The sequence below is a fragment of the Parasteatoda tepidariorum genome, chromosome 5 (assembly GCF_982258835.1).
Source record: "Parasteatoda tepidariorum strain Cologne lab strain chromosome 5, Ptep-v5.0, whole genome shotgun sequence".
NCBI classification, from domain to species: Eukaryota; Metazoa; Arthropoda; class Arachnida; order Araneae; family Theridiidae; genus Parasteatoda; species Parasteatoda tepidariorum.
In genome coordinates, this window is record NC_141759.1 from 96769327 (window position 1) to 96790821 (window position 21495).

The 21495-nt window shown below is 30.9% G+C and overlaps 1 protein-coding gene across 1 annotated transcript in view; it reads left to right on the forward strand.

The window, feature by feature from the left end:
* The window catches only part of LOC107452529 (peptidyl-glycine alpha-amidating monooxygenase A), a 29065-nt gene extending 8513 nt beyond the window's left edge, over positions 1–20552 (forward strand). Inside the window, exons 5-8 of the mRNA XM_071185167.2 lie at positions 1332–1539; positions 3252–3434; positions 18085–18209; positions 20364–20552. Coding sequence (XP_071041268.2) covers positions 1332–1539; positions 3252–3434; positions 18085–18209; positions 20364–20477 — 630 coding nt within the window. The 3' untranslated portion in view covers positions 20478–20552. The remainder of the gene's footprint in view (positions 1–1331; positions 1540–3251; positions 3435–18084; positions 18210–20363) is intronic.
* The last annotated feature ends 943 nt before the right edge of the window (positions 20553–21495 follow it).

Here is a 21495-nt window from a genome sequence, read left to right on the forward strand (position 1 = left end):
TACATAATTTTTGAGTCACGTTTTGATTGATGTCCAATCATCAAGCAGTTGAATGAGTGTTCGCAAATCAGGATGCATTACTCATGCGTTTTAATTAAAGCTTTCTCTCAGGTCCTTCAAAAGTCTGTGAGGTCCGCAAGGCACCACAAGTTCAATTTTCATAATTTTTAGGATTGAATACCATTGGTAGTCATTCATTGACATCCTAGGTAGGTAAGATTTCTTATTATACTATATCGACTGCCAGGTACCGATATCGATCACTTTGGTGATCCTTGCTCTACATAATTTATTCCATCGTACTCTCTGAGCATTTTTCTACATGCTTCCGAAATTTAAGATTTCTAAGTTTTGTAGATTTTAAGCAGTAAAACAAAATGTATCATAAAATAGAACTATTATGAAACAACTGTATTCTCATGAAGTCTCTGTTTCTACATTGGTAAATATTTTTGATGTTTTATCAGTGGAATATTGCAAAAATATGTCTTATTCATTTTTTTTATTGCAAAATTCTAAATGATAGGTTTGATTGCTCTAATATTTTTAGCATTTTTCAGTTTTATGTAAGAAGTCCCGGTATCCAAAATGAATAATTATTTGCAAACTCATTGATCTTGCAAATAATTATTCATTTTGGATGCCGGGTCTTAATTTATAAATTTAATAAAAAAATTTAAAATTGAATAAAATCAATAAAAATATAATAATAAATTTAATAGAAATAAATTTAATAAAATAATATTAAAAAAAGGGTCTCATGATTTTTTAACGTAGAAATGTACATTTAAAAAATATTCTGGATCAAATTACCGTATAAAGTACCTTCACTTAGGGTGTAAAAACCATTTTATCGTAAAGCCCATTTTCAGTGTATAATATTATAGCGACATTCTTACAGCAATGTTAATTTAATTAGAGTGATTAGGTAATTTTAACGTAGTTATTAGTGTAAAAATTACGGTATATTAGATTTTTTATTCCCTTACATGTTCGGGTATACATGGATTTTACAGTAAAAAGTACCGGCTCCCTGAATGCTTAAGAAAGTACCGACCTCCTTGGTAAAAAAAGCACACACCCGGTACTTTTTTACCGTAATTTGATTCCGATTGCTTTTTTTAAGTGTACTATATCGCTGGTTCAAAGTTGAAACGACACTTCTGCACTCACTTCTCATTCAAATAACATGAGAAGTGAGTGCAGAAGTGTCGTTTTAACTTTGAACCAGCGATATGAATTATTAAATAAAATCGCAATTTTATTTAAAAATCTGTGTTTTCTGTTCAAAATTAATTCGTGCGTGAATTTTTGGAAATTCTGAATTTCAGGTGTTCAAGTTCCCAGCGAGGGAAAACAAACCAGAGATGGTATTGGGTGAAGCTTTCATGCCAGGAGCAGGTAAAAGTCATTTATGCCAGCCTTCCGATGTAGCAGTCACACCTTCTGGGACTTTCTTTGTCAGCGATGGGTACTGCAATTCCAGAATTCTAATGTTTTCCAAGAATGGTCGATTGCTGAAGGAGTTCGGATCCAAAGGTATCTTCATAGCTCTGTCTGTATATTTGTTTTGCTAAAGTTTGAACGTCTCAAATCTAATTAAGAAAACGCATTTGTTCGAAACGAATTAAACTTTTTCTAAACCTATTTTTATTTTGTTTGTATATTCTTTAAAAAAAAGTTCAGAAAGCCATAATATTGTTACCTAGAGCAATAATATTGTTCAAAATTGCTGCTCTGAAGGCAGAGTTTGCATAATCATTCTGCAGCAAAATCTTCATTAATTTAAATTTGCCTACGACCCTAATACTGTTGAACAGAGACTAATATTATAAAAAATTAGGCTTAATATAGCATGCATTTAGGCTTAATGAATTAAACTGTTCTAAAGAGTCCTGTTTTAATTTTCTTGGTGTATTCTCAAGAAAATCATTTCAATAAACTATAATATCGCCAGCTTGAACAATAATATTTTTTAAATTTTCTGCCCTGGAAATTCCTGGAGGAAGAATTTACAGAATCAATCTGCGACAAAATCTTCATAAATTCAAATTTGCCTGTGACTCTAACAGTGTTCGACAGAGACTATTATAGTAAAAATTAGGCATAATTTAACAAAATTTGCACTAATATAGTAGATAAAAACTATACAAATAATAAATTGACAATGATAAGAATCATGCAGTAGAAATTTTGTCTAGCTAGAGAGCTTCTACAAGAGAAATACGTGTCTGATGACAATGCAGACCTCAAAAGGCAAAACTTATCACCACTTTATTGACGAAAGGTATAAATCATCAGTCAAAAATTCGACCACTGCCCGATTAACTATACCTTAAATTTTAAATGGAGTAAGATGATAATGTATGTTTTAATAGTTTGTTCTCCACTAAAAGCTTAATTTATTACCATACCGCCGACAAATGGGATTTGTATCGATTAAAATTTCTATCACTTTCTATCTAACTGGAGAGATCAGATTTCAAGGGCCATTCTTTGGGCCTGATGATAATGGCCATTTATTTCATAAATGATGCAACCAAAACTTATAACTTATTTTTATCGCCCAAAAAACTTATCAACCCAAGCAAACAAAGAGACGCAGATTTGAAAAAAAGAGACAAATCAATAAAATAAAATTAAATTTTTCATGTAGACTAAAAGAAAGAAAGAAAGAAAGTAATTTTATTATGTCAAACCTGAAACAAAAAACATAGGATGCATAGTTTTTAAATAAAACTTCTTCACCCCGAAAATTCCCATCATGTTTGGCGAAATTTTTTCCCCATAAGTTTTCGTTTTGACGCCCGGTGGCTGAGCGGTAGCGATTTGCGCTCCCGTGCCACAGGTCCTGGGTTCGATCCTCGGTCCGGGCAAGGTTGACTCAGCCTTTCATCCCTTCAGTGGGTCGGTAAATGAGTACCAAGCATGCTTGGGAACTAAACACTGCGGGTTCCGCGTTCGGCTGACCACCTGACCAGAACATCTGCTTCTGCACCCCAGAGTCCAAGGTTAAAAAAACTGAGATAGGCACAGTAGGCCTTGGCCCTCTATGGGCTGTCGCGCCACTGAGTTTAGTTTTTAAGTTTTCGTTTTAGATCTGAAAAAAATTAAATAATATTCTCCTTCTTAATCTATTTGAAAGTGTAATTTATTATTCTTCATTTTTATTCTAAAAGTATATATTAAGAGCGGTCTTAATGGAACACCTTTTATGAGGCTCTAGCAAATAATTCTTTTTATTATTTCAGATGGCATGCATGTGCCACACAGTCTTGCACTAGTGCCTGAACACGATGCAGTATGTGTCGCTGACAGAGAGAATGGCAGAGTTCTCTGCTATGCAACAGGAACTGATGGCACTACACCCGGAACTCGATTGGCCAGTATTGAAGGTCAAGGACTCGGAAGGGTGTTTGCTATAGACACAAGAGGTGAGATCGACCAGCGACTAGGACGATTCCATAATGTTAGAGTGGAAAATTTGGGAAGGAGGGAAAAATAAGCCGAGGATATAGGGGGATTTTTTTTCCCATTTGATTCTTGGGTCCATTGGTTACGTTTCTTACGAAATTATAAACATTCCTTTCTAATGCATATGTTACCGGCATATGCATTAAAAAATTAACATATTTTAAAGGAAATTATGGCGAATTATCGAATTCGAATTATGGCGACATTATCGCCAATGAGAATTTATCAATCAAAATTACGACGATTTTCCAACTAGCTAGTTAATTAAATCTCATCTGGATCTTTGTGCAGGGAGACAATATAATTTTGACATGGAAGTTTCAATCGCTCTCTGACCACTGATTATTTAATTTATAATCATCATTATCCGCAGTAAGAATTTATCGCCAATAAAAATTAGACCACTTCTCTCATACTAGAAAGCTAAAATCACATTTGCAGCTCCATGATTAATGACAACACAAGATTTATTAATCCTTTTCTGACCATCGCAAAACTTTATCGTCACATCGCCGATGAGAATTTAATTATCACTTTAAAACAAATTAGAGAGTAAAAAGTTCATTTAGATCTCTGTGCATGGTGACAGCATAAGTTTTATTCACTTCCCGACCACTGCAATAAAAATTATCGGCAATAAGAATTTATCATCAATCAAAATTAGGACAACTTTTCAACAAACTGGAGAGGTAAAATCTTATCTACAGCTTCATGCCTAATGTGGTGACCTGCCTACTACAACTCAACGCTGCCAGTCTCGTATCCCATAGCAACGAGGAACATAAAATAAAGAATATACTAATGTTTTCTTTCTGCTGCTTGATATTTCTCCTGTTTTTAATATGTACGTTATTGTTATTATTCGAAGCTGTTAATATATTATATTTTATATATTCCTCCACACCTAATAACAATACGAATTACGAATTTCAGTCATTTTCTGATTGCTGAAAAGCAGAATTTGTAAAAATATTATCGCCAATGGGCGATAATGGCGAATCATGTAATATTTAACGCCAAATAGAACATATTTTTAATGGCAAGAGTATTTCAAATTCAATTGAGGTTCTGTGACAGATGATTGATTATAGAATTTGTAAACGCTTTTGAATAATTCAAGCAAGCTTTATCGCCAATTGAAATTTCGTCCACTTTCGAACCTAGACAAGTGTTCATGAAATTAGAAGAAAATAATAAAATAAAATTGAAATTTTAAAAACTGGATTTCTTAAGTGAACTAAAAAGGGGAAAATCACTTTACTTTTGTCATATTTAAAACGAAAAACGGAGGACGCATCATTCTAGTCATGAACTTTTACCTATATCGAATATTCCCCTCATGTCTTTCGAAAGTGAAGCGCCATACGTTTTACTTATAAAGACTAAAAAAAATAAAACATTTTCACCATTTTAGTTTACACAAGAAATATTTTTTTTTAAATTTCTGTTTTCTCTTATTATTTTTAATGGATACTTTATTCTTTGTTTAATTTTTTTATTTAATATTTATTTATAAAGGATTATTATTTTTAATGGATACTTTATTCTTTGTTTAATTTTTTTATTTAATATTTATTTATAAAGCTATTTATTTTAAAAACTATAGTCAAAAGCTAGATGTTTTATAAGAACTAATAGCTAAAGTGTGTTATATTAATGCATGCAAACTTTGATTCTTAACAAAAGGTCAAAACAAAAGAAATTAAATTAATTTTCAACTATTGCGTGTTCGGTATAGTGTGTTTCCCATCTTCGGGAAATAATTGTTGTCAGAAATATGCTCTTTTAGTTCATTAAAGCTTTTTTTCTTCAAAAATTGAAGAGCAAAATCATAATTAAATTATCCTTTTATGATAAATTGACTTGTCTACCGTTCCATACATCACACTTCTTCATTTATTTAGGCAAATCAATGTATGGCATTTAACCAAAATTATTCGCATTTCAGGTTTCAAATCTTTTTGTCAAACAGTTCTTGAATTAAATTTGCATTTCCTTTTGAGTTTTAAATTTTTAAAGCTTATTTGAGATTTCTGTTTGCTCAGTAAACAAGAAGCGAATGAAATAAATTTATTACTTTTTAAGCTTTCTTAACATCAGCATTTAATAAAATTATATCGCATATTGTTTTTAAATAATAAATATTTTTGCAGCAGCATCTCCAAAAACAATCCCTATATCATAAGTTGAAGATGTTTACTGCAAACCTTTTTAATATCTCTTGTTCTCATTTTGTGGCTACCATTTCCAAAACAATCCCTATATCATAAGTTGAAGATGTTTACTGCAAACCTTTTTAATGTCTCTTGTTCTCATTTTGTGGCTACCATTTCCAAAACAATCCCTATATCATAAGTTGAAGATGTTTACTGCAAACCTTTTTAATGTCTCTTGTTCTCATTTTGTGGCTACCATTTCCAAAACAATCCCTATATCATAAGTTGAAGATGTTTACTGCAAACCTTTTAATATCTCTTGTTCTCATTTTGTGGCTACCATTTCCAAAACAATCCCTATATCATAAGTTGAAGATGTTTACTGCAAACCTTTTTAATGTCTCTTGTTCTCATTTTGTGGCTACCATTTCCAAAACAATCCCTAGATCATAAGTTGAAGATGTTTACTGCAAACCTTTTTAATATCTCTTGTTCTCATTTTGCGGCATTCCTATCAAGGCCGCAAGTGAAAGTGTAAGATGTTTCTGCAAAAGTTTTTAAGTTGTTTTAATTATTATATTCTGCAGAAAAAAAAATTGTCGGAAGTCTCCTATAATTTATGCTGATTTACTTTCAGAACTATGAAGAATATCTCATTTCACGTTTGTCCTATCCGACATTATTATTCTTGGATCAAATGTGAGTACAAGATAAATAGACATTGTACGTGAATAGTTGAAATTGAAGATAAAACATGAGAATGAAACACGAGAAATAATCAAAAAAATGTAAGTCATTTATTGTAAGAATAGATTTCCAAATACAAACTTTCAAGAAAACATATTTTCAATTATGGTATAAATAATAATGCAAAATAGTAAATTATTCTTCCACATTTGTATCATCAGCATTGATGCATTCGTAGTAATCATTTTTTGCGAACAAAAGTTATCGTTCTCAGTTAATTATCTCAGACACGTGACCAAGTTCTCAGTTATTCCAGTTATTTTTCTCAGAGTCTTAGCTTCCTTCAGATCTTTCGTTTTCTTGTCGTTCTTCGACAATATCTGAAATACAAATTTTTTTTTGTAGTTACAAAAAATTTATAAATATATATATAAAAAAATAAACAGTTTTTAAAATATGAGTATTTAATTCCTATCGATTCCATGCCATTAGTGTCTATGCAGATTGGCGAAATCATTTATCGAGACACGCCATACTTCCAATAAAGATGATTATCTTTTGCACATAAGTCTCATTCGAACAAATTATCTTGTTAAAAAGTATGAAGTTTTTGTAATTTTAAAACACTAAAAAAATAAAATAAATTTAACATTTATAAAGTGTGATTGCAATAACGAAAGTTTAATAAATAAATAACTACAACATTTAAAAGTTATGAGCATTTTATACCTGCTGTTTTCAAGCTAATGATGTCCTTGTAAGGATGTCAGATTGTTCTATCGAAGACACGTCATACTTCATTTAAAGATGTCCATCTTTTGCACTTCAGCTTTTCTTTTGGATACTGAATTCTATTTATAGTCCTTTCTATAGATTCTTTTTTTTCTTTTCATTCCATGAAAACATCTGTGTAGAAATATATAAAGTTTTTTTTTTAAATAATTAAAATTTAATGAATAAATATACTGACAGTTAAAAATTATGAGTATTTAATACCTGCTGTTTTCAAGATAATGATGTCTAGGTAAAAAAGTTAGTTTGTCCTATCATTTATCAAGACACATCATACTTCATTTAAGGATGTCCATCACTTGCACATGAGATTTTCTTTCTTTGGATACTGAATTCTATTTATAGTCCTTTATACAGATTCTGTTATTTCCTTTTAGTTCTATGAAAACATCTGCCAGAAAATAGAAATTTTTTTATTTGCAATAACAAATATTTAATGAATAAATATAAAGAACATATATAATTAATGAGTATTTAATACCTGTCTTTTCACGCTAACGATGCTTTTCTAAGGAAATCTTTTGGGCCAATGATCTATCGAGACGCGCCATGTTTTCTTTAAAGGTTTCCATCTCTTTTGCACAAAATATTCTATTCAGCTGCTTGAACACTCCTTGCATTTTCACTGACTAAGAATGTTTGCTAAGTTCTTTAACGTTTCACAATACAGATAAACTGTCTTCGGAAAGTTTCTGATATCACATCAGTAATGCAAGTCAGAGCTTGTATGAATCGTGAAGATTTTCTTTAAAACTCAAAAGGTTTTTTCTTCCTTTTAAATTTAACTCATTGCACCTTTTATTCAAAGTCATCATTTCAACTTCATACAAGAGTTCAATCTTTGACCAATCATCTACTAAGAAGCATAATACATTGATTAGTCCATAACTGTACAATTCCATAGATTCCATCGATTCCATAACAGTTTTTTTTTTTTTTTTTTTTTTTTTTTTTGCAGAAAGTTCAAAACTTTATATTCAATACGTTTTTCATTACTTTGCCTCAAATTCTGGCTATAATATGCAATCCAATTTCTCTAAATTTCGATGCTAGGACCAGTATTCCGTTTTCAATGAAGTCTACCATATGTTCCATCAACCACCATTGAATCATCTTTACTTCATGAAAAAGAGCAGGGCCAGTGAAATATATCTGTCATCGTCATTGAGTAAATTCATGTTCAGAATGCTTAACTATATATTTTTTTCTATTTCAAATTTTTTTTTTTTTTTTTTTTTTTGAAACCCTATGTTGACACACCACTTAATAATTACGAAGACCACGCAATGATAGCAATTTTCATTTCAACCTCAAACTACTTAAAACTAAATCGAAGTATACGATTTTTGCAGGCATTCAATTTCCTCCGTACCCAACTCATAAAAGTATCGTCTCGAATCGTGTTGTTATTACTCGTGGAGATGTGCACAGGCGAATCATCATCCACGGTTATTGATTTCGGACTGCTAGTAGTTTGGGTACAGTTAGAAATTGTGATCTTTTTAGGAACAGGTGTTTTTCTCTCTGCAAATTCGTCGATTTTCAATTGCATCTTCATTTTCCGAACCTTCCGTTCCAATGCTACATTTTTATGTTCCCACTCTTCGACTTTCTCTTTTAACTCCTCGATTTTTCTCGCCGATACCTTTATTACGCACTCCTTGCATTCAGTGTTAGCTCTCTTAGCATTAAGTGGCTCAACACTCTCATCAGCTTCGCGTTTCACACCCTGATTTATGTTCACGCTTATCATTCGTGGCTCTTCTGTGTTAGGGTTACCAAAATTTATCCACTTTGGATGTGGCCCTGCTCCGATTCGACTACCACTCTCAAAAAAGCAGTGGTCAGCTGCCTTTGTGGCGTTCCACCTCTCTCTCCGATCGGGCATCAGAAAAGTGTGAATAAAATTCAAAGCAAGTTTCACTTGCCCGTCTGAAATGCCCGTTTCAGAAAACATTCCACGAATGGAACTCTTGAAAAATTCTCCCTAAATAAGAAAAAAACAGCAATTAATTTTTAATCATGAATAACCTTTTAGAAGTTAAAAAAACATTTGTAAATTGCCTTCATGTTATTAAAAAATTTTGATCCTGCCAACAAATATTTCGATATCTTTCTTTAACACATGGCTTGCCCGTCTAACCAAACGGTGAATAACTACAAACTAAATTTGCAAATATTAGACAGATTTTGCTAGTTTTTGAAAAGGTTTAGCATGACATGTCTATAAAAAAAGGTAAAATATATAAGCCTACAAAATTTTTAGAAATAGTGGTGGAAAAAAATCTACTAAATTGAATTTATTAAACCAAGAATCACAATGAATAAACTACCACTTGAAAATATTTATTCGCTGTCTGGAGCACGTTGGCATCTCTGTGTATATAAATAAAATTATTTTTGTGTGTTCTAAAGTGCATTAATTTCTTCAAACCATTTTAGTAACAATAATAAAATAATTAAAAATTTACTCGAATTATGTGTTTCTAATAATCTTGGCTTCACCGGTGATCCCCGTGGCGCTACGAACAAAATCAGTGCCGGTCACCGGTGACCCCCATGGCATTCAACGTGTTAAACAATGACAAGACTTAAGAGAAACTTCAAAAATTGTTTTACGAAGATTTGAAAAAGAGTCTGCACTGTACAAAATTCCAGATCTAATTACGATAAAAAATTACTTGCTCTCAGGGTGCAGGTTTCTTTTATCATAAAATTTATTTCTACCGGTACAAAATATTTAATATACCGTAATTTTACAGTAATACTTGCCTTAAAATCACTGAATACCTTTAATTAAATACTGCAAAAATTACTGTATAGATGGATTTTGGAAAAAAATGGATTTTATAGTAAACTGTATAATGCACAAAAGTGCCGGTACTTTATACCGGAATTTTGTACGGTGTAGGCATTTGATAATTATTCGTAGCATTTTAAAGTTCTATATTTTTTCTGATGATTTGGAAAGTATAACGGTACTGCATAAGTGATTACTAAGTAATGCAAATACAGATTATTTTTTAAAAATGTTACTTACCACGTTTTAGTAAGTAAAATAGAAGTTTTAAACTAAACAAAAAAAACATGTGGCTTGACATTGTTCCACACTGAATCTTACCTTTGTATTATTGTATTCATTTTCTCCAAGGAAAGAAATAGCACATTTATATTCAGAATTGATTTTGATTGTTTTTTCTTTTGTGTGTGTGTGTAAACAATTATTTTATACAAAAAAGCTTAAAAAATTATTTTTGTCTAAAAAAATATAGTTATTATAACTTTTAAAGTTTGATTTCTTTTATAAAAGGCTTGTATAATTATATTTTGATCAAAATACAATAAATATGCTTTGAGTCTGTTGAGGTTTTCAATTTAGCTGTGTATTGTAGAAAAAAAGGTTTTTAGTAAACTGAATATAGTGTTGCTTGGATTACCAGAAGTAATCATTCAACCTAATTAATTTAGTGTTTTATTAACACGTCGAATGCCATGGGGGTCACCGGTGACCGGCACTGAAATTGTTCGTAGCGCCATGGGGGTCACCGGTGAGCGGCGAAGCCAAGATTATTAAAAACACATAATTCGAGTTAATTTTTAATTTTTTAATATTATTTTCGTTACTAAAATGATTTGAAGAAATTAATGCAATATCGAACACAAAAAAATAATTTTATTTATATACACAGAGATGCCAACTTGCTCCGGACAGCGAATAAATATTTTCAAGTGGTAGTTTATTAATTGTGATTCTTGGTTTAATAAATTCAATTTAGTAAATTTTTATCCACCACTATTTCTAAGCAATTTGCAGGCTTATATAATTCACAACTTTTTTCAGATTAGTCATGCTAAACCTTTTGAAAAAACTAAAATCTGTCGAATATTTGCAAATTTAAATTTGTAGTTATTAACCTTTTGGCCAGACGGGCAAGCCATGTAAAATTAGCCTGGCATTCAATGAGTTAAAATGATTGAATAAACCTACCTGAAGGATGTTAAACAGGGCTGGATAAACATCCATTTCCCAATTTCCCGCGTTGGCTGATGTTCTAACAAGAGCTTGGTTGGTAAATAGCTCCAGAACCATCATGCCATACGCCCACATATCATATGCTCTACCCTCAATCTCTGCTTCACTACCAAACGATAGGCAAGATTCGGGAGGTCTATATAAGGCTGGCAATCCAAGTTCAAACCTGTAAAATAAAACAAAAGTACTCTTTAAATTCCTACTCTGAGACAAAAGTATTCCGGGTCAATAATGATATTGAAGATTGCTTCACAATTAAAGGATTTTACTCAGCTTTAAGGTGACAGACGTACGAAAGCTGTTTCAAGGAGCAATGGCGATTGTGTATTAAAAATTAAAGGTATCCATCAGCTTGCTAGTGCAGTTAGTAATTTTAGGTCCATTTTACTAGTAATATTATGTAGGTAAAAGATAAGTTAAATTTAATATTAAAAAAATAACTTAAGCCTATTTTAACTCAAAGCAATTTAACAATTTCATTCTTAACGCAATACGATCTTGATCTTATATATTAGAGGCTTGCTTCGATACAAAGTTGAAGGAGATTTCTTAGAAAAACTCAAAATTTTGTTATCGGTTTAAATGTGTCGAATAGATCATAAGATAATAATGTCAGTTATACTTTAAAAAAAAACACAATTCAAATAAAAAAACGGAGTATAATAGTAATTTTTATCTTAAAATACTTCAAGCTACACAGTTTGACAAATATTAAACATATCTTTAATTGCTCACCTTGGTATTGCCTTCGTTGTTGATGCAAGAAACGAAAAGTCGCAGATAACAGCTTTGTTATCGTGCGAGATCAAGACGTTATCTGCTTTCACATCTAAGTGACAAACCTCATTTGAGTGCAGATATGCCAAACCACAGAGAATGCCATGAAGCCATGATTTTATGCAGTCTAGGGCACTTGGCTGACTCAAGAATGTCCTGTCCTGGACTGCATGTAGCAAAGTGTCCCTTAGCACGGGCATCACAAAAATTGCTACATCTTGGTCATTGAAGTAGCCGTATTCGAGGAGGGGGATAATGTTTGGGTGAGATAATTTTGGCCAAATTTCAGTTTCATTTGGTTTGGCTACTTCTAAGGCGACAATTTTAACGGCAACTTCTCTGCCGGAATAGTCAATCATTTTGTACACATCGCCAAAGGCGCCAGACCCAAGCTTGTCGATGCATACAAACTGATTGGCTTCTAGGACTCTCATGGCATCTCTTCTGTGTTGGTAGCATTCTTCTGATAAATCAGGGGGGATGGGTTCGTCTTGATCATCATCACTATCCGTGATAACACCGAATCTTCCCATTTCTCAAACTTTTTATCAAAACGCAGGAAATCAATCCCCAAAATCAATTTGCTGTTTAGCAAGAACTCTAATAAGCACATTCAATCATGAAAGTACAAGTTAGAATGGCCAACAATGGTTTAGAAAAAGTTTATATAGTGTTTTAACAATGAATATTTTTCAGTTCATGAACTAACGATTAAAATTTAATTGTTAAGAAGTAGTAAAATGTTTTTAACAATGAATTTCGTTTAAGGTTTATGTTGCTAAAAATTTTAAAATATCAATTCATTGTTGGAAAAATAGTATAATGACTTTTAAGCGAAACATTTATATTGTTGAAATTTCACCATAAAACTGGTACTTAAAATCACTATATGGAAGCACGAATATTTAAATACTTGTAAATTATACGTACCAATACAATCTTATTATACATATTCAGAATCATAATTAAAAATTATTAAAATTAAACTAGCATGGCAATCAGAGTGAATGTCTTAATATTTAAGCAATAAAAAGGAAGATATCGAAATCTATCAAATCTTCACATGATTAAGGATTAAAAAAATTCAAAACCAGTTTTATTGCTATGAAATATTTCTAATAATTGATTTTCAATCACATAAAGCCACAGCAGGAACTACTTTTGGGGGATCGGCATTAAGAAGTTAAGTTTAAAAAGAAAACACTACTTAATTAAAAATGCAGATTTGGGTACTGAGTAAATGGGATTATTCTCTATTTCCCACCTAAAAAAAGTGATTCTAGTTATAAAGGTTCTATACTTATTTTAGACAATCAGATGTATTTTAACGTACACTTATAATAGTTGTAATGCTAACAAGTACTATACCTTATATTGGTTAAACTTAACATGCCGTTATTTTATTTAAGTACTTTACAAATACTCTAATTTCCAGATTAGCATGTCCAACCAATGTCTTTTATTAACTTTCCTAAATATAATATATAACTCATAGTGAGAAACGATTGTAAAGTGTGTAAAAGAAACCACTCGAAATAATTTCTGATATAATGATCGGATCTTCACGTTCTGGGACTCATTCTTAATGGTTCAAGGCGGTATCCTCGAATATACTCATTAATTAGTGAAAGAGATATTTTAAGTTACGAAATCATGCACAAATATATATATATATATATGGGTTATTCTTTCTAAACATGACAATTCGGACCAAAAAATTTCTTCAAATTTAAAGTCTTCAAAATAATCTAAATTTTTTTTTGTATACTTCTTTAGTTGCACTTATTAATATCTTACTGGCAGCAGTGTAGTTTATTGACATTTTCTCGAGAAAAAAAAAATAAAATAGAAATTCACCAAATCTTGAATGCCAGGAAAATGATATATTAGCTTAGAAGTTTAAAAAACAGTCATTTTAAGTTAATAGTAAGTAACTCAACTTAGGCCTGTATGTTAGATGGACCATAAATTGCTTAAATTAATTCTTTTTATCCACTGTTGGAAGAAACAAAAAATTTTTTGTTGCTGATATGTACAGAATAAAATTCTGCATAATAATCAATCATTAGATAAATAAATAACTTTGATTACTCTCAAGCATATTACAATCATACATAAACTTGGTATTAGGTTAATATTTGCTTTCCCTCCTTACAGTATTAACAGTTAAAAAGAATTCGGGTAACACTTCAATGTTCTGACATTCATAAGCCAGGAAAATGACAGCCAGGTTAATGACAAATTCGCCATTTTATAGCATATAACTTTACTTTAATTTAATATTTTGGCCTAAGACGTTTATATTCTGCAGATAACAACAGGATTTCTTAAAATAACTCAGATAAATCTATGTAGTTTATGTTATTAATGATTTCAAGAAGCCAGGAAAATGACAACGCAAAAATAGATTTTGAACCAGAAAATTGGTTCTTTATTCATGCAACAAGATATGTTCATATAGGAGGGCATCTAATCAATCTATTAATATAAGATATTGATTGCTGGCACTGTCTATTTTTGTATAAACCACTAAATAAAAGTAGCCTGGAAAATGACAGGTTTTCCTGGGACAAACAAATTATTGACAGAAAAAATTATTTTAAACGAAGTTTTTGTAAATAATACTCTCTGCGTATATTCTTGAAATGCTCACACCGGTTGAGACAAAAAAAATTAGATATTGAAAAATTTACGGGAAGTTTTGAAGCTAGTTATTATTGGAAACATTGTTTGGGACATACCTGGAAAATGATATTTTGAAGTACAGTTAAATTTTTTAACTGTACCTAACAGTCAATGCTAGTGCAAAGTCATTTTAAAATGCTAACAACAATGCTATTTATTAATTTTTTTAAAAAAAAGTTCTTTTAGTATTATAGTATTAGATCTTGGAGCAAGTGACAGTAAATTGTCATATTTCGTGAGAACCACCCATATATATGTTACTGGGAAAGTATGAAACGCCGGCATTGTATAGAATGTCGGATGTTTTTAGGTAAAGTATGAAATGTGAGAAGTATTACATACTTTTTCTAGGCATTGTATAAAATGCCTAGGTATTCTATAGAATGCCAAATGCTATTTAGGCAAAGTATGAAATAAACTTCCTGATGAGGTTATTATGTAAATGATGTGCATGTTACTGTGAATGACCGAAATCGGTGGTTGTTGACTTTCACCAGTGAATGTTGGCAATCACTTAGTCGCTTTGGTGAATGTCCGAAATACTTATTACATCCGATTTGATATTAATTTATTCGTGGATATAATTACATTTATCTTACTAAATAGCTGCAAATAAACGAAAATTTGAAAGCATTTTACTTGAAAGTGAGCTGTGTGAGGAAGAATTTACCTGTAACGTAGAAAACCACAACGCATCGGTGTTTCATCCTGTATTTAATAACCATGAATTATTTAATGTTAAATATAGTATTTTTCACTTATTTTGGCCTAAATTAATACAGAATAATGAAAACGGCTATACAAAAAATTATAACTAATACAATAAGACTAGTATGAAGAAAAGCTTATTGTTATTAAGATTTATTAATCTTTTGAAAATAAAAAAAATGTTAGTGATAGAAGTTACGGTGACACTACGTTGTTTGTGAAACTGTCTCATAAAAGTTTGACAAAAGTTAAGAAATAAAAATTAAGAAATAAAAACATTGACACTCCCCCCCAAGGGTTTGAGATTTTTTTTTTTTGTTTTTTTTAAAAAAAGCCCAGGCTTTTAGAACCTTGTCATCAGTACATACCAACTCGCGATTTTGAACATTCAATACAAGTCTGAACTGAATGGCGACATTTGCCTGTGAAGTGAGAAACAATTATTACATTATTTTATTTCACATCGAACGATTGACATTTCTCAGTGTTAATTGGAAAGAAAAAAAAGGATATTTATCAAATATTTTGGGAACATGTGACTATAGACGTTTATTAGACATCGACCAATGTCTATTTGCCAGATCATGATACATAAAAGTAGTGGCTCATTTTAAATTGCAAAAACGCCACGATTTCTATGATAATTATAATGCTGTTAAAAAATTATAACAATGACGATTATTCTTCAGTTCAGACTTGTATTGAACATTCAATACAAATCTGAACTGAATGGCGACATTTGCCTGTGAAGTGAGAAACAGTTATTACATTATTTTATTCCACATCGAAAGATTGACATTTCTCAGTGATAATTAGAAAAAAAAGGATATTTAACAAATATTTTGGGAACATGTGACTATAGACATTTATTAGACATCGACCAATGTCTATTTGCCAGATCAGGGTACATAAAAATAGTGGCTCATTTTAAATTGCAAAAACGCCACGATTTTTATGATAATAACAATGCTGTTAATAAATTATAATAATGGCGATAATTTTGCTGTAACATTTGCCTGTGAAGTGAGAAACAATTATTACATTATTTTATTTCACATCGAACGATTGACATTTCTCAGTGTTAATTGGAAAGAAAAAAAAGGATATTTATCAAATATTTTGGGAACATGTGACTATAGACGTTTATTAGACATCGACCAATGTCTATTTGCCAGATCATGATACATAAAAGTAGTGGCTCATTTTAAATTGCAAAAACGCCACGATTTCTATGATAATTATAATGCTGTTAAAAAATTATAACAATGACGATTATTCTTCAGTTCAGACTTGTATTGAACATTCAATACAAGTCTGAACTGAATGGCGACATTTGCCTGTGAAGTGAGAAACAGTTATTACATTATTTTATTCCACATCGAAAGATTGACATTTCTCAGTGATAATTAGAAAAAAAAGGATATTTAACAAATATTTTGGGAACATGTGACTATAGACATTTATTAGACATCGACCAATGTCTATTTGCCAGATCAGGGTACATAAAAATAGTGGCTCATTTTAAATTGCAAAAACGCCACGATTTTTATGATAATAACAATGCTGTTAATAAATTATAATAATGACGATAATTTATTAACAAGCCTATTGTTATTATTAAGATAATAATAATACTGTTATCTGGATAAAATTCACAAAAAATTTATAAAGATCCTATCTGGAAGCAATACTAAGGAACAGATTGATGTAAAAATTTAACATTTCAGAAGAAATGTGACTTATTACTTATATTGTTTCAGACCTTTCGTGTATGTTTATTTATAGTATTAAGGCATCATATATAAGTATTCGCATCAATATTATTATTAGTATAATATATAAGTATTAATACTAAACAAATTGATAATATCGATAGAATAGCATATCTTTATTCTAAGTTCGCAAATTTTTGTAATAATAATTGAAATAAGCATATGTCGTGTTAATTATACAGGGTGTCCAATAAATATTTTAGGGCATATCAAATAAATGCAAAATAGCGTAGTAATTCATGGTCGAAAGCTGCATCGTAAGCTGTTAGTGACATTTCCTTGTAATAAATTGCTTTTCCGTGTGCCTCTGAGCTAGTACTCGTACTTATCTAAAATATCCTGATTTATGTTTTCTAATAATTATTGTCGAAAATTATATCAAAATATATGAGCTATTTAATGATTGGGCGATTAACTTGACAAGCTCAACAAATCCTTAAATTACGGTTTCTGTACCGATTTTGAATACAATTTTTGACAGTAATTATAAGAAAATATAAAGTCGACGTGAAACTAAGATATCACGTGATTAAAAATCAAATCTTCAAAAATACACACATTGAAAATAACAGTCAATATAATTCAAGTGCTCAAAAATAGGCACCCATTTTCAAGACATGCCAGTCATCACTTTTGTTTCTTCTAAGCAAGTCTTAAAAACGAACGATTATTTAACTCTTGAAACACGTCGACTGTTATTTTCAATTTGTACATTTTTGAAGCGAATGAAGCTTTTAATCAAGTAGTATCTTACCCCCTCAGTTTCTTGGGATTTTTTATCTAACTAAGATATTTTAAATAAGTAAAAGTACACGTTCAAAGGCAGACGAACAATGTTGCAATAATAAATAAGCGCCCCTAGTAGCGTATGATGACATTTCTGATCATGGGTCGCTTCCCCTTGAAGTTTGCACCATTATTGATGACATACCTTGTATATCATTTTACATTCGGACATGAATTTGAGGCATTTTTTTAAAAAAATGAATTCATATTGCAGGTAAACAGTTGTTTGCAGTAAATGGACCCGATTTATGGGAAAACAGCCTATCTGTGTCATCTGACCATGGACTAGTGTTTGATATTGAATCTGGCTCGCCTTTAACTCTCTGGGGACCAGAAAGAGTAAGTCATTCCACAGAAGAACAAATTTCTTGTTGCATTTATGAAAACACTTTTGCTTGTGGGGATTGCAAATCTGAAACTAGTTTTGCTCTTAAAGTTTTAAATTTTATTTTCATTTTTAGTATATTTCTTGTCGAAATCAACCAGTTTTCAAACGTTATTATGTCAGGGGGTCGCATAAAGGTTGGGACATACTTCTGGAGGTGTAAGGGCACATCAGGATTAAAATTGCACAGAACCCTATGCCTGGCACGTCATCGTACGTGGTTAGGGGCGCTTTCCTATTATGACCTATTCAGAAGCACATATAGGAGCGTCCTTAGACATTTCCGGGCTTGAGTTCCTATGCAATTTTAATCATGATGATGCGCCCTAACCTTCGTTGAAGTTTATCACAACATTCTTACGCCCCCGTTACATGGAGCGTTTTTAAATTTGTATATTTCGACATAAATAAACTAAAATAGTTATTTTCTTAAAAATAAGTAACAAACTGTAGCTTAGATAAAGAAAGTAAATGCAAATTTGAAATCCAACCTTTTAAAAATTTTCTGGCAACAGAAAAAAAAACAGTGTTTCCTAGTGTAATTCATTAATTTCATTTGTAATGTAAAATTAAGTTTTCTGTTATTATGTTTAATTTAAGAACTATTTCGTGAATTTTAAATTATATATTTTGACATTTCTTTATTTGTGAAAAATATATTTAAAGTTCTATTGCTCAACCTAATCACTTCTTTATTATTATTCAAAATTAAGCTTAAAGTTGCTGGACTAGATTTAATATTTACTTCATTTCTGACAATTAAATTCTTTATTTAATAGTATTTTTTATATTAATGAAGGTTACATTTTTCTTATTTTTTATGAAATTTAAATTTTCTATATTTTATTTACTAACTATTTTAGTCTTGAAAAGTTTAACTGCACTGTTTAATTTAATCATTAGTTAATCATTACATAATTTAAACGTTGTGCTATTTTATTTATTAACTATTTTATTTGTGAAAGGTTTATATACTCTATTTTATTTAATCACTACTTTGTAAATGTGAAGTTGATATATTTTCTTTATTCATTATATTATTATTGAAAATTAAATTTAATGTTGCTCATTTTTATTTATTCATTATACTATCATTGAAAATTAAATTTTAATTTTGATAATGATTTTAATTTTTGAAATTTAATAAATTGCAATTTTTTTTCATTTAATCACTACTTTATTTGTGAAAGCTGCTTTTAAAATTACTCTCATTATTTTTCACCTTTACTGTAGTTGTAACTCCAGTTTATTTATAGATTTAAAACTCAAATCGCTTCAAAAATATACAAATGGGGAAAAATAGTCGACACTTTTCAAGCACTCAAAAACAGCCGTCCATTTTCAAAGCTCACTGACTGCGGTCAGTGTGCGGGTGGGTGACCCACTTGGATCAGTCTGCGTAGGGACCGAGGGTGTGCGGTATTGGTCCTCGTTAAACTGTGCTACCGTAAAGTGCTCGACTTCGCGTGCAGGTCTTTGGGCTACCGAAGCGGGGGTGCCATCCCCTCTGCAGAGGATCAAAATTGTGATGGCATGTCTTCGGATCATCCTCAGGGATGTTTCCCAGACCGTCGCCAATAGCCCATTGTGCAGCTCTAGTGCGACGTAAATCAACAACGGCAACAACATCAAAGCTTACCGAACGCAAATAAGAAGAATAAAAAGTCATTTGAAATATGAAACGCTAAGTTACCTATGAAAAATGAAGATGAGAAACAAAACTAGAAAACCACAATAGGTAAAATGCATCCCTGCTGCTATTTTACCCTGATTCACCCCTCTCAGCTATAGTGGTTTTTCTAGTTTTATTTCTGACCTTAATTTTTCCTTTTTCCGTCCGCAACTTCAAGTTTTATATTTCAAATTACTTTTGTTTCTTCTCATTCACGACTGGGAGGTCTTGGAAATGGGTGTCTGTTTTTGAGCGCTTGAAACATGTCGACTGTTATTTCCAATTTGCTTATTTTTAAAGCGAATGAAGTTTTTAATCTAGTAATATCTTATCGCCTCAGTTTCTTCGGATTATTTATTTAATACTCTACTTGAATTAAAAAATGAAGGAATTAATTTAAAATTTAAATTAACTAATTATTATTTTTTTAATACAGGGTTTTCAGCTTCCTCATGACCTAGCCGTTTCACCCGATGGCAAATTTGTATATGTATCTGAAATCGATCCTTCTGCTCCTAAAAGAGTTTACAAGTTCAGTATCATGGACTAAACAGCGGAAACTAAAAATTGTACAGTGTTGTATATTTGTCTTAGATATTTTAAATTTAAACACAACGTGACTTAACATTTCTTTGTAGTATTTTTTATCTTAACTGTACTCCCCGATGATTATTGTCTATTTTAACTGTTGCCCCAAAATATTATTAAAATTCAAAGTGTTTTTTTAAATATATATATATATTTCTTGTTGTTACGTATCGCAATAAACCATTATAATCTGTGCTACATAAATGTTTCAAGCCTAAGAATGTTTTCTTTTTAGTTTTTTTTCCGTTTTGATTTTGTTTTATGGCGTTGAGCAGCTAATCTGTTTTGGATTTGTAGTTATCAATGCTTTATCCTGTAACCTTGTATTTTCAAGCCCAACCCAAAAGACAGAGTAACTCTTGAAAAAACATTGAGACAAATGTTTTTTCCATTTAGGACTATTTGTGCTAAACTTGGCACTACCCGGAGAGAAAAACTTATGTATGGTATTTACTGAAGATGGTGAATAAAACCACGAAACCAATTCACAGTTATCCCAACGTCAAGTGAACTAGGATCAGTTTACTTGTTTTGTTTTTACTGATCACTAAGGCCCGGATTTTGATGACATTTGCATTTTTTGCATTTTTGGACATTTTTTGCCTTTTAGAGCATTTTTTTAGATTTATAGGGCATTTTTCTTTAAATTTTGGGGCGTATTTTGCATTTTAATGCATTTTTTAAAGTTTTTTGTTAATTTTTTTCCAATTTTTACTATTTTTTATCAATTTTCATTATTACAATGGCTTCCAAACAATGAAGAAAATCTATAGAATATTAACAGGTGAAGCAAAATCTTTTCAAATTGAAGAAGAATTGTCAGTAAGTGAGACTGTCTTTTTCAAGTACGCACCAATAACATCAGTAGACGTTGAAAGAAGCTTCTGCAGGAATGAAAATTTACTTACAGACAGGAGACGCTCGCTTACATTTCAAATTATCAAAAAACATTTAATAATCCAATGTAATTCTGATATTTA